At 42.7% G+C, this 14,753-nt stretch overlaps 1 protein-coding gene and 1 long non-coding RNA gene across 6 annotated transcripts in view; one reads left to right on the top strand and one right to left on the bottom strand.

Annotated features, from left to right (window-relative positions):
* The window catches only part of LOC140200356 (uncharacterized), a 70,820-nt gene that overhangs the window by 4,768 nt on the left and 51,299 nt on the right, over window positions 1-14,753 (bottom strand). The window contains exon 2 of the long non-coding RNA XR_011886606.1: window positions 9,077-9,127. This is a non-coding gene — a long non-coding RNA (uncharacterized lncRNA). The remainder of the gene's footprint in view (window positions 1-9,076; window positions 9,128-14,753) is intronic.
* LOC140200355 (regulator of G-protein signaling 14-like) overlaps window positions 1-14,753 on the top strand; it is a 145,675-nt gene that overhangs the window by 96,694 nt on the left and 34,228 nt on the right. For 4 of the 5 annotated variants that reach the window (XM_072263566.1, XM_072263564.1, XM_072263568.1 and 1 more), the window contains 4 exons: window positions 1,124-1,216; window positions 4,500-4,643; window positions 5,720-5,884; window positions 8,567-8,711. In XM_072263566.1, coding sequence (XP_072119667.1) covers window positions 1,124-1,216; window positions 4,500-4,643; window positions 5,720-5,884; window positions 8,567-8,711 — 547 coding nt within the window. The remainder of the gene's footprint in view (window positions 1-1,123; window positions 1,217-4,499; window positions 4,644-5,719; window positions 5,885-8,566; window positions 8,712-14,753) is intronic. The other variant, XM_072263565.1, reaches the window with a different exon arrangement.

Below are 14,753 nucleotides of genomic sequence, written 5' to 3'. Positions count from 1 at the left end.
TGGCTGTGGACTCACTTCTGTGAACTTCAGTCTGATGTTGTTTTCTTACTTTTATTGTTTGAATGATTTGTTTTTTTCCTGCACATTGTATGTTCAATGGTCTTATTTTAATGGGCTCTATTGGGCTTCTTTGTTTTATAGGCTCCTGTAAGGAGACAAATCTCAGTGTTATATAATGTATACATACTTTGATAATAAATGTACTTTGAATATTGGGTCTGTGATGAATAATTCCACACATGAATGAAATTGGAATTTATTGTCAACAGTTTTTCCTCTGAGAATGTGTTTTTTTTAATATATTAGCTGTAAGAACTGGATGTTGCTGGCAAGGTATTGTGGCTTCTTAGACCACTTTAGAGGCCATTTAAGTGTCAGCCATTTCTTGTGGGTAGGAAGTCAAATGTAGGCCAGGACAAATGAAAGTGACAGATATCCTTCCTGTATGATGTTAGTGATCCAACAGGTGTTTCAAAAATCTTGCTTCATTATTGTCACAAACATTTTTTCCAGATTTATACAGATACTTGCATTTAAATTCTCCAATAGAGAATTCAATGTATTATTCAAAACATATTTTTGAAAGAATATAAATATTTAAGGACATTCCGGAACTGCTCTTAAGCTGATGTTACATTTGGAAGTGATTCTAAGCTTGATTAGAAACTCTCTGATCTGTGCATTATGTTGCTGCAAGTGGTTCAGAATTCCATCTTATGGAGGCCTGGGTATGATGCCCAGTAAATATTCTTGCCTCATCTAACAGGGTGATGCCTAAACATGGCACTCTGGAATTGAGTTGTTCCTATTATTTGCTTGATATAGAATCTGTATCCCTCCTTACACTATAAGGCTGTCAATCCAGAAGTATAAATCACTCTTTAAATTGTAACTTTTGAATCTGGCGTTAAGTTCATTAATGACCGATTATGCCACTGTGAAGCGCCTTATGATGTTTAAGGTGTAGGTACTAAATGCAAGATATTTGTCCAGTGATTGTGATTCAAAAGGGAATGATGTTAAAGAGATTATCTCTCAGGTTATCTGGATCTCCAAAGTGAAATTGTGCTGGTCATGAACCTTTCCCATTTTACTGTGACTGATATGTTTCATCTTACCTCAGGAGTTTTTAAAGAAGGAATTCAGTGCAGAAAACATATTGTTTTGGCAAGCCTGTGAACGTTTCCAGAAGATTCCAGAAGATGACATGGAACAGGTAAGTACATGCTTGCTGCATTTGTTTCCCTGAAGCTGCAACTGCGGCTTCCTCCTCTTCTCCAGAGACTTGAGTTGTGGTTAGAGTAAAGGCTGCCTCTGCCTACAGACGTGCTCAGCCTTTGAGTTCAGGCCTGAATTATGAGGACCAGTTCACTGTTCCCAAAGTCAGGGGGTGCACAGCAAGGTCAAATCCACTTCCCCTTGCCTACTCCCATTTTAGAAACCACATCTGTAAATATTTTGCATTGGTCTGAAGCCAATCCCCAGCTGTAGTTTGGATGATGCTATCATAGTATGTTTCAATATATTTTACATGGGTAGATCTGTGGTATCCTGATATTCATATAATACAATGACTACTCAAACAGTCAATCTGCATCAACTAGGCTGCCGTAGACTTACCCAGTGGTTAGAGTGGGTATCACAGCAGAGTAGCTGCTTTGCAACTCTAAAAACCATTAACACCCACTGCCCTTTTGTGTGGAGTTTTCATGCTCTCATGAATTTCCTCCAGGTGGTCTGGTTTCTTCCAACATCACCAGGAGGTGTGGGTTAGTGAGTTAATTGGGTAGAATCCTGTGGAGGTTGATGACAGTGTGAGAAGACAAGTAACATGGGACATTACTAAGGGAAGGGAATTGCTCTATGAAACTGCTTAAACTGGATAGGCTGCTATGAACTCCTTCTATGCTAATATGGAAATGATAAACTTTAGTAATTGGGAGCTTTGAGAAGCAAAGTTCTCAAGTCATCTTATTTTTCTCATTGTCAACTTTTTTATGGACCTTAAATCTCCCTCTGCTTCCATTTGTGTTTGTTACCTTTTAGAAAATCATCAGGTTGAACATTTTCAAGTGCAAAGTGGATAATATCAATCTTCTGCATGTTAATTCTATTTGGCACAGTTTAGCCCACCTGCTTCATGCTTTAAGTACACTTTCCTGCTTTCATCAACACTATTTACTAAACCACCTAACTTGGTATAATTAGCAAATGGATATAAGGTTCTCTATTCTTTCAGCTAAAAGAGTTGAAGCCTCAGTACTGTCCCAAAGAGTCCCTTTCTGTCATTTAATTATACCCATTATCATTGTTTCCTTATCTCCTACAGCCTAGCCAACTGCCTACTCAAGTCAGAACACTTTTGCCAATTATGTATGCAGCCTTATTAAACATGTTTTGCAAAACGATATAAACAACACTTAGGTACTCCTGTAGCAACTCCATTAGTGACCTCAAAACACTCAATTGGTTTTTCAGGCATTACAAACTTGGGCAATGCACACAAAATGCTTTAGGAACTCTTCAGTTCAGACAGCATGAAACTGGGCATGAGGCTCTCCGATCACCTCATTGCTCAAGAAGCCGCTCACCTTGCCCCTGAATATTTCAGGAACTCACTCATAATAGTAATGGCTCTGTCTGTCTAAGTAGACAATGGATGAGCCCGGTTTAGGACTCAATTTGGTTTTGCTGCTTTGCAGCAGCACCGGAGTGACCTCTCCGGGGCGTAGACCTGGTCGATGAATATGGAGATATTGGGCTGCCCAGACATCAAGATCCCCCTCTTGGCCTCGCGAATGTGGTCCAAAGGAATGCGAAGCGATACATTTGGCATCAGCTTGGCTGCAGGAGCTGCCGGGAGGTGACGTGATACATCATCCAACCGCCTTAGGGGCTCCACTCCGGACTTGTGTAGGGTTTGCTCCTTAGCCTTCTCTTCTCCCGAAGACACCCACAAGGCAGTGGGATCCGTAACCCTGGATAGGGGCCCATACCGGGTACTGTCAGCCGGAGCCAGCTGAGCCCAGGACTCGTGTAAGGCAGGGTCGTCACGCCCTGTAGTAGTGACATATGGAGCCACTACCCACTACCCATCTACCCACTCATAATAATCTTTAGATAAAAAGTCATATAATTTTCTAAGCAACATTCAAAGGCACTGGAAGAATGTTATATGATGCTCCAGGTTTCCAGTATCTGAAGTCTCTCTTTTCTAATAAATTTTTCTAATTCGTGTGTCTAATGCTTCCTAAGTAATGGAATGGAACTAGGAATTTCTGATCCAGGCTATTTCCTGAATCAGGATAAATACTGGTTACCTTTTAAATCTCTGGTTTTAAAAGCATCAAACCTGATACCTTCCACAAACAAGAGAAAATCTGCAGATGCTGGATATCCAAGCAACCCACACAAAATGCTTGAGGAATAACAGAGTGACAACACCATCATCAGCAGTTCAAGGAGGGTGACTCTGTGGTTAAAAAGGAATATGGAGCATTGGCCTTCATCAACCATGGGATTGAGGTCAAGAGCCAAAAGGTACTGTTACAGCTATATAGGACACTGGTCAGGCCCCACTTGGATTACTGTGCTCAATTCTGGTCACCCCACTACAGGAAGGATGTGGAAACTATAGAAAAGGTGCAGAGGAGATTTACAAGCATGTTGCCTGGATTGGGGAGCATGCCCTATGTGAATTTGGCCTTTTCTCATTGGAGTGTTGGAGGATGAGAGATGACCTGATAGAGGTGTGTAAGATGATGAGAGGCATTGATCATGTGGATAGTCAGAGGCTTTTTCCAAGGGCTGAAATGGCTAACACAAGAGGGCACAGTTTTAAGGTGGTTGCAAGTAGGTACAGAGGAGATGTCCGGGGTAAGTTTTTTTTAAAGCAGAGTGTGGTGAGTGCGTGGAATGGGCTGCTGGCAATGGTGGTGGAGGCAAATACAATTGGGTCTTTTAAGAGACTCCTGGACAGGTACATGAAGCTTAGAAAAATAGAGGGCTATGGGTAACCCTAGGTAATTTCTAAAGTAAGTACATGTTTGGCACAGCATTGTGAGTCAAAAGGCCTGTATTGTGCTGTAGGTTTTCTATGTTTCTATGTTTAACTCAGCAAGCCAGGTAGCACCTATGGTAAAAAGTACAGTCGATGTTTCAGGATGAGACCCTTCATCAGTCCTCTTTTACATAGATGCTGCCTGGCCTGCTGAGTTCCTCCAGCATTTTGTGTGTGAGACCCGAATCCTTCCCTGGATTCATTTTAGTTTTCTGGACATCTATGTTATTTGACCTACTGTGAAGATTGATAACTTGAATGACTTGTTACCACATTGACTAACTAAAGCAATTAGCCTTGATACAGTCAGAGAAAATTTGATACAATGAGGGAAAACTATTCTCTGATTAATAATTGCTTATTATTTGTTTGGCTTCCACATACAGTAGGTATACAGAATAGCATTGCTGTGACCTAATTCTTTTTGTCCTGTGTTCAGCTTTCACAGATTGCTGGTGAGATTTACAGCACATACCTGTCCAGTAGCTCCCTCTGTCCTATCAACATTGACAGACAAGCGCAGCTGGAGGAAGATATCCTTAATGACCCCCGGTCGGATATGTTTAAGGCACAACAGCTTCAGGTACCATCTACCCATCTTCATCTCACTCTGCTGTATGACCACATATCAAGCTATTAATAGATTAAGTTGCCTCTCATATCTGCAATCTTAGAGCCAATACCTTCAGGAGATACTTGTATGAAAAACTCTGCTTGCTACACACATAACTTGAACGGTTGTTAAGAGTATTTTGAATATCTTTAATTTATACTGCTTGTTCTTCTCAAGGTTTCTGGAAGCACTTCTAGAATGTAATCACTATCAAATTCAAGCACACAGTTTGTACTGTGTGGTCCAATGAATAACAATCAGATAAGATCCAGTTAATCTCCTTTACTGGTGATTTTGAACAGTTCCATCAGATCTCCTGATAGTCACAGTTTGTTCCAACTCTACGTTTAACTGAACTATCTTATCACTGGTAATATTCAAAATCTTCTGTACTCTGAGCCATGGGACAAAAGAGTGGGAGGAAACTATTTAATCCCTAAAGTCTGTTTTTCATCTTTTAATGAATTAATGACTCATCTGTTAACCAATTCAATACATTGCCCTTGGCTTATATCACTTAAAATCTTTGATCACAAAATTAGTATTAAATTTAAATTTAATATTTGATCTAACATCAATAAACCTTTGCTAACCCTGTCAGAATTTTTTTCTGTTTCTATAAGATTACTTCTATGTCCACACACTAGTGAGTATTAGCTCAAATGCTTATATTTTCTTTATGAAAGTCTCTTCACCCCAGGAATCAATCTTCTCTGCAGCAAACACCAAGGTACTGGAGGACTCATTGGTTCGAGCAGCATCTGTGGATGCAAACAGATGGTCAATGTTTCAAGTCCAGATTCTGCATCAGCACTGAACTTTTGACCATTCTCAAGCCTCCACAGATGCTTAGTTTCTCAGCGGACAGTTTTTTGCTCCTAATTGCAGCATCTGCAGTGGGCTGTGCTCCATTCTGTTCTTTTGCACTTGTCACTGTATTTGTTGTTGTATTTATTATTACCATTATACCGTTTACTCGGTGAGCAAGGAATTTTATTTCACCGTGGTGTATATGACAATAAACCAAACTGAAAATCTCTCCACAGATCTTTAACTTGATGAAATTTGACAGCTACACCCGGTTTGTGAAGTCCCCACTTTACCAGCAATGTGTGCTGGCAGAAGTTGAGGGTAGACCTCTCCCTGGTATGATCTCACGGCAAGGAAGTCAGTTGTTTGATCAAAAACCTGACCAGGAAAGCTCCAAGAAGGTAAGGTTCTGGTTTCTAACATGGGATAATGTACAGAAAGTCATGACCTTTGACCTACAATGTCTTTAATTGCTTCACTGAAAGAAAACCTTTGCAGTTCTACCTTCTTAGCTCACAACAGGGACATACCAATTTTCAAATTCCATTGCACAGAGGGTGAAGTCATAATGGTAACTCCTTGGATTTGACATGAACTGTGATGTCATGCCTGGAATAGGGTCTATCCTCATGTGTGAGATATGTATTAGTCTAGAGTTGAGCTTATCTCCAATCATTGTGTTTGGTGTTCCCTCTATTGAGTCATGAACAAGATGACAGAGCTAGGACATAAAGTACCAGAAAGAAAAGACATTTAAAACTGAGGATTGTAGATTTTGTTTTCTCTCACAGTGTGGTAGATTTTTGGAATTCTCTGTCCTTGAGTGGTGGAGGTCGGATTACTGCATATATTTAATGCTGGAAGTAGCTAAAGATGGAGGAATTGAGGGTTTATGGAAACTAGAACAGAAGAGGAATAGAGATGAGTAGAAATCAGTCATAATCATAATGAAAGATGGAGCAATTTGAGAGGCAAAATGGCTACACCAGTTCCTGTTTGTGTTCTTGTGTTTTTAGTCCTCAGCAGAAGCCACAAGCAAACAGTATTTCTGTGGTCAATCATGTACTCCTGCAGGTATAAACAACCACAGAATCTTTAAAGTAACTTTTACTCTCAGAGCTATTAAATACACATCACACTTTTGTGACAGACTAATCCTGTTCCAGAATGTCTTATTATTGCTGAATGCCTACCAGCCTTGCTCACTGATGAGGCAGTCTAAAATTCTGCTCACATTGCAGCAGGTAGCTCTGTAACTCAATATCTTTATGTGGAAGGTAGTCCAAGCAGATCAAATAAAGTGAAAGTTATTTTTAAAAATGTACCAGCAATTTAACATTGGAACAGGGAGTGTCCACTCTGCTCTTGATTCAACAATATTGATCAGTACATTTATCCATCTTCAATAATCACACCTATAATGACATTTTATCAGCCTCACTCTTACTGGATCTAGTTATCATAGAGTCAAAAAAAGTACAGCACAGTAATAGACCCTTTGGCCCATCTAGTCCATGCTCAACCACTTAAACTGCCTACTCCCATCGACCTGCACTGGGACCATTGCCCTCCATACCCCTACCATCCAGGTACATATCCAAACTTCTCTTAAATGTTGAAATTGAGCTTACATGCACCACTTATTCTGGCAGCTCATTGCAAACTGGCATGACCCTCTGAGTGAAGAAGTTTCTCTTCATGTTCCCCTTATATATTGCACCTTAACTCATGACCTCTAGTTGTAGTCCCAACCTTAGCAGACAAAGTGGAGTTGCATTTACCCTATCTATACCTCTCATAATTTTGCATACCTCTATCAAATCTCCCCTCGGTCTTCTACATTCCAAGGAATTGAATCCTAACCTATTCAATCTTTTCTTATAACTCAATCCTGGTAACATCCTTGTAATTTTTCTCTGTACCCTTTCAACCTTATTTATATCTTTCCTGAAGGTAATTGACCAAAACTGCACAAAATACTCCAAATTAAGCCTCACCAACATCTTATACAACTTCAACATAACATCCCATCTCCTGTGCTACTTTGATTTGTGCAACAGTGCCTATCTGTGTATCTTTTATTGCAGTTAATTCTAAGTCTCTACTACTTTTGGTATGAAACATCTAAAAAGAAATCTAGCTTTACTTGTAAAATGTTGCCTCTTTCTTGGTTATGCTAAAAAGGAAATAATTTAGCTACAGTTTCCAAAACATATTGAACACTGACTAGATGCACCATAATTTTTATCAGAATAACTTTTAAACCTATGAGTGATATGTATTAGTTTTGATCTACTAAATTTGCACTTCACTGGACCTTAGGTCTTGGCAATAGTAAGCCTTTGATTTGAAGTAGGAGCTGATTGGGGGCATTTCAAGTCAACCCTCATTATCTGGAACGTTTATACACATGAGACATTTTTGGTATGAGTGCAAACTAGTAGTGTGCAGGAAGGCCAATGGGAGACTAGTAACACTGTGTATTTCCTCCACATATGAAATAAACAGAGGTAGGAGGAACTCGAATGGGGGAATTATTGCCCGATCAGTTACAGAGAGAGAGAGAGCGCGAGAGAGAGAGAGAGAGAGAGAGAGAGAGAGAGAGAGGAATAGATAGAGATGAAGAAAAAGTATTTTATTAAATCATTTAAGATCTAAAACTTGAAATTTCTGACTTCAAGAAATTTGACTTTCTGACTAATGTTCCTAGAGAGGAAATAATTGGCTGTTGTTGATTATTATGTCTTTAAATTGGCATTAATTTTAGATTTAAATCCTACTGGTGTGTTAAGTACTGAAATTTGTGTGATGGTTAGGGTCAAATTACTGTAATTGTAATGTTAACTATAGAACACTCCCAAATGTCCACCAGCTTAAAGTGATTTCTGATTAACACAATATTTCTTCTTGGTCGCATGCCAAAATCTCAAATCTCAGAGCAAGTTCTGCCCTATTTAATCTAATACTTGTGGTAAACAGTTGAACTAACCACAAATAAGAATACCTGACAAGGATCTGATTACTCTCACTTCTAAGTGTACAAAAAAAGTAAGCAGGATGATGACTACAATGTTGTCCTAAAGCAGAAGCAGAAACTGAAGTCGGGGAAGTCTTTCAGTGGTGTTCGACAGGAAAACTACGATAAAAAAGGAGGAAACTTGGAACCTAAGTTGTGGAAGAGCACAAGCAAACTAAGCCGCAGAAAAGAGAAAGGAGACTCCTTGGGAGGTAAGATCTGCCTCAAATATACAAAGCAATGACAATCTGAATAAGTGCATAATATTAAGCTGTACCTTGTAATGGAGTCAATATGATGCTGTGCATTGTAAGTGTGTAGGATGCAGCATGTTTTTATAGCATGCTGTAATATTTAAGATCATGCTGCAGGATATTCCCCTTATTTAACAGGTACTGGTATCTTAAGGGTCAAACTAAGTACGGGAAACACATCTGTGATTGCACTAAACATGCAGTATAGTAATTGTTGCTCATTACATTCAGCTTCTAAGAATTCGTTCCATTAAAGTCATATGTTTTTGTTTGTGAGTTTATCGAGTGATCTTGCACTGCAGTCAGATTCAGACAGTACTTACCTCTAACTTCTGGGTGTGTGCTTTGCAGGTTACTGCCATCCTCATCCCTTCCTGAAAATTATAGATCTAAATTGGATTATCATTTAACAAATGCCTGCTGACAGGAGTACCTGTCTGAAAATAAACACAAGAGATTTGACATTTGCTGAAAATCTTGAGCAACACAACCCCAATGCTGGAACTCAGTAAGTCAGTCAGCATCTATGGAGGAGTATTAACAGTCAACATTTTGCAAGGAAGCCCGTCAGCGGCCCTATTTGAAGGGTCTCGGCCGAACCATCAACTACTTATTCCCATCCATAGATGCTGCCTAACTTGCTGAGTTCCTTCAGTATTCTGTGTGTATTGCCCATCTAGAAATGCCTGAGAGTGAGTTCTGATAGTGTGAGCACTGATAGATTACATGAAGCTGCTTGTGCCCTGACACTGAAACTAAACTTGATTATTCCCAGTCATAATGAGTGAATGTCATAAACTACATTGGGTGGTGTGGGTTATTTTAATCATCCCCGCTTTTGTTCTGGAAAAGGGCCTTGACCTGCTCCTAAAATATTCAATCTTTTGACCTTATGAGCAATCTCACCTAGGTTTATTAGGCAGCACCTTCCATAACCACAAAATCACATGCATAGTTATGAGACCATAAATCACATAAATAAGTGTACACACATTAGATTAGATTAGATTATGAGAACACTCAGTCCTCTTTTATTGTCATTTAGAAATGCATACATGCATTAAGAAATGATACAATGTTTCTCCGGAGTGATAGCACAGAAAACAGGACAAACCAAAGACTAACACTGACAGAACCACATAATTATAACATATAGTTACAGCAGTGCAAAGCAATACCATAACTTGATAAAGAACAAACCATGGGCACAGTAAAAAAAAAGTGTCAAAAGTCCCCGAGTCGATCGACTCCTGAGTCCTCGATAACAGGTGACAAAAGGGAGAAACTCCCTGCCATAAACCTCCAGGCACTGTCAACTTGCCGATACCTTGGAAGCAGCAGACCACAGCCGACACTGAGTCCGTCCGTCCAAAAACTTCGAGCCTCCGACCAGCCCCTCCACACAGCCTCCCGAGTGCCATCCTCTACCGAGTGCCTTCGGCCTAGCCCCGGCCGCTGAAACAAGCAAAGCAAGGATTTTGGGGCCTTCTGCTCCGGAGATTCTGGTTACCACACAGTAGCAGCGGCAGCGAAGCGGACATTTCAGAAGTTTTCCAGGTGTTCCTCCGTACTCTCACGTCCATCTCCATCAAATCAGAATTGTGCATGGTCCCCTACTTGACAGATAAGAGATGCCATCGCGTCGCCATCTTCCCTTCCTGTTTGTATGTTCATGGTCTTCTGCTGCTGTAGCCCGTTCACTTCACGGTTTGACATGTGTGTTCAGGAAGGCTCTGCTACACACCACTGTGGTGACACATGGTTATTTGAGTTTCTGTCGCCTTCTTGTCCGCTTGAACCACTCTGACCATTCTTCTGATCTCTCTCATTAACAAAGCATCTTCACCCACAGACCTGTTGCTCATTGGATTTTTTTGTTTGTTTTTTGCACCATTCTCTGTAAAATCTAGAGACTGTTGTGCATGAAGATCCCAGGAGATCAGCAGTTTCTGAGGTACTCTAACCACCACATCTGACACTGACAATCATTCCACCGTCAAAGTCACTTAGATCACTTTTCATCCCCTTCTCTGATATTAAGTTTGAACAACAACTCAACCTCTTGACCATGTCTGCATGCTTTTATGCATTGAGTTGCCATCACATGATTAGTTGATTAGATATTTGCATTAATGAGCAGATGTATTGGTGTACCTAATAAAGTAGCCACTGAGTGCAGGTGATGAATTGTGCTATTTGGCCCATCAGGTCTGTTCTGCCATTTGATCATGGTTGATATATTTTCTCCCTCAGCCCCATTCTCCTTTTTCTTCCCATGACCTTTGAAACCCGAACTAATTAAATACATATCAACCTCCATTTTAAATATACCTAATGACCCGGCCTCCACAGTCATCTCAGAATCAGAATCAGGTTTATTATCACCGGCATGTGATGTGAAATTTGTTAACTTAGCAGAAAGAAAAAATAATAATAATTAAGATAAAAATAGTAATAGATAAACAAGTAAATCAATTACGAATATTGAATAGATTAAAAAAACATGCAGAAACAGAAATACTGTAAATTTTTTTAAAAAGTGAGGTAGTGTCTAAAGATTCAATGTCCACTTAGGAATCGGATGGCAGAGGGGAAGAAGCTGTTCCTGAATCACTGAGTGTGTGCCTTCAGGCTTCTGTACCTCCTACCTGATGGTAACAGTGAGTAAAGAACATGCCCTGAGTGCTGAAGGTACTCAATAATGGACACTGCCTTTCTGAGACACCACTCACTAAAGGTGTCCTGGGTACTTTGTAGGCTAGTACCCAAGATGGAGCTGACTAGATTTACAACCTTCTGCAGCTTCTTTCGGTCCTGTGCAGTAGCCCCTCCATACCAGACAGTGATGCAGCCTGTCAGAATGCTCTCCACGGTACAACTATAGAAGTTTTTGAGTGTATTTGTTGACATGCCAAATCTCTTCAAACTCCTAATCAAGTATAGCCACTGTCTTGCCTTCTTTATAACTACATCGATATGTTGGGATCAGGTTAGATCCTCAGAGATCTTGACACCCAGGAACTTGAAGCTGCTCACTCTCTCCACTTCTGATCCCTCTATGAGGATTGGTATGTGTTCCTTCGTCTTACCCTTCCTGAAGTCCACAATCAGCTCTTTCATCTTACTGACGTTGAGTGCCAGGTTGTTGCTGCGGCACCATTCCACTAGTTGCCATCTCTCACTCCTGTATGCTGTCTCATCACCACCTGAGATTCTACCAACAAATCAGCAAATTTATAGATGGTATTTGAGCTATGCCTAGCCACACAGTTATGTGTATATAGAGAGTAGAGGAGTTGGATAAGCACACACCCCTGAGGTACAGCAGTGTTGATCATCAGCGAGGAGGTGTGTGATGCACTATCAATTACTCCAAAAGACTTGAAGTAGAGTAAATACTGGAAGGCTTTTATTAACAGTAAAAAGGGTCTCGTCCCTGCTGAGTATCTGCCCCGGACTGAGGGAGGAGCCACAGGAGCAGTCAGCAGAGGGGCATGTCCAGACAGGTAACCCAGTTACAACATATATATATGGTTTACCACATTCACCCCTCCTTTTTAAAAAGAGTCCCGTGGGGTGAAGTGACTGACAATATTTAAAACAAGTATGTTTACAGGTCAAGTCTATCAGGCGGTCGAGTCCGTCGCTGTGATCTACGAAGCACTGGTGTTAATTGCACCGGCGACGGTGGTTGTGCTGGCTCCGACCTGACTTGAGGTGTCAGCACGTTAAGCGTCGGTAATCCCTCGTGTGTGTGCGTCGCGCCCTGTATGGGAGTGTCATGTGGTGTCTGTGTAGGGCTTGGAGTACTTGGTGTCTCGTGGGTATATATATCGGTGGGTACAGGGTTAATAGTCACCATGGAGTGTTCAGGGTAGGGGCCTGGTGCTCCTGCAGGCGCCAGGTCGCGGATGGAGACCGTGTCCTCTGGCCCATCAGATAAAACCACGTAGGCATACTGGGGATTCGCATGAAGTAAGTGAACCCTTTCGACCACTGGGGAGCATTTATTGCTCTTCACATGTTTCCGGAGCAGCACTAGCCCCGGGGACGTCAGCCAGGATGGTAGGGTGGTCCCAGTGGTCGACTTTCTGGGAAAATAAGAGAGTCGCTCATGAGGTGTGGCATTGGTGGCTGTGCATAACAGGGAGCGGATGGAGTGGAGTGTCTCGGGAAGGACCTCCTGCCAGTGGGAGAATGGCAGTCCCTTTGACCTGAGGGCGAAGAGTGTGGCCTTCCACACCGTGGCATTCTCCTTCTCCACCTGTCCATTCCCCCAGGGATTATAGCTCGTGGTCCTACTAGTTACGGTACCCCTAGCCAGCGGGAATTGGCGCAGCTCGTCACTCATAAACGAGGACCCTCTGTCACTGTGGATATAGCATGGGTATTCAAACAGAGTGAAGAGCTTGCGCAAGGCTTTTATAACTGACGTGGTAGTGGTGTCGGGGCAGGGGATGGCGAAGGGGAAACCGCGAGTATTTATCGATAACGTTAAGATAGTACACATTGCGGTTAATGGAGGGTGACTTTTTGCCAGTGAGATAGTGCCTCCAGTGCCTAGTAGCTTCCACTATGGCTTGGGCTTCTTTCTCCACCGCGGAGTGCCGAATTTCAGGGCCTTGAAGGGTACGGGAGAAGAACGCCACTGGTCTTCCCGCCTGGTTGAGGGTAGCAGCCAGCGCGAAGTCGGAGGCGTCACTCTCTACTTGGAAGGGAATGGCCTCGTCCACCGCATGCATTGCTGCTTTGGCAATGTCCCCTTTTATGCGGTTGAAGGCCGCGTGTGCCTTGGCTGAGAGGGGAAATGTGGTGGACTTGACCAGGGGGCGGGCCTTGTCTGCGTAGTTAGAGACCTATTGGGCGTAATATGAAAAGAAGCCCAGGCACTTTTTGAGGGCTGTGAGGGTGTTGGGAAGAGGGAGTTCCAACAGGGGGCGCATACGGTCGGGGTCAGGGCCAATGACTCCATTCTCCACGACACACCCAAGGATAGCAAGTCGGGTGGTTCCAAATACACACTTGTCCTTGTTATAGGTGAGATTGAAAGCTTTGGCCACTTGGAAAGATTCTTGGAGGTTGTTGTCGTGATCCTGCCGGTCGTGACTGCAGATGGTGATGTTATCTAGATATGGGAACGTGGCCTTCAGTTGGCACTGGTCCACCATCCGGTCCATTTCTCCCTGGAAGACAGATACACCATTCGTGACACCAAAGGGGACGTGCAGGAATTGATAAAGCCTGCCGTCCACCTCGAAGGCTGTGTAAGGGCGGTCCGCCCGGCAGATGGGGAGCTGATGGTAAGCGGATTTTAGGTCTATGGTTGAGTACACCTTGTACTGTGCTGTCTGATTGACCATATCCGTGATGCAGGATAGAGGGTACGCGTCGAGCTGCGTGAAACTATTGGTGGTCTGGCTATAGTCCACGACCATCCTATTCTTCTCCCTGTTCCGAATAATGATCACCTGCGCCCTCCAAGGACTTGTGCTTGCCTCAATGACCCCCTCCCTGAGCAGCCGCTGCACCTCTGACTTAATGAAGGCTCTGTCCCCCGCGCTGTACCTCCTGCTTTTAGTTGCCACAGGTTTACAGTTGGGGGTCAGGTTGGTGAACAGCGGTGGGGGAGGGATCCTGAGGGTGGAGAGGCCGCAAGTGGTGTCCATAGTGCGGCTGTTGGCATGGTGTTGGGTGGGATGTGCGGGTCGGTGTGTGTGGGTGGTCAGCAGCGGGTTATGTGACGTATCCCTACAAAACTGGGGATTTCCAACAGTGATTGGTGGGAGGGACCCATCATACTCCATTGTCACGCTTTTCAGGTGGCTCTGGAAGTTGAACCCCAATAGTACAGGGGCACACAGTTGAAGCATGACCAGTAATATAAAGTCTCGATATTCTGCGCTCTGCACCACTAGCGTCGCTACACAACCCCTCTCTGCCCCCCCGGATGTCTGTTGTATGCGATCTGGAATCCATGGCGACCCTCTGGCTTACCGGCCA

The sequence above is a fragment of the Mobula birostris genome, chromosome 7 (assembly GCF_030028105.1).
Source record: "Mobula birostris isolate sMobBir1 chromosome 7, sMobBir1.hap1, whole genome shotgun sequence".
Taxonomy (NCBI): Eukaryota; Metazoa; Chordata; class Chondrichthyes; order Myliobatiformes; family Myliobatidae; genus Mobula; species Mobula birostris.
The sequence above is the reverse complement of the archived record's forward strand: the minus strand, read 5'-3'. Positions and strand labels throughout refer to the sequence as shown.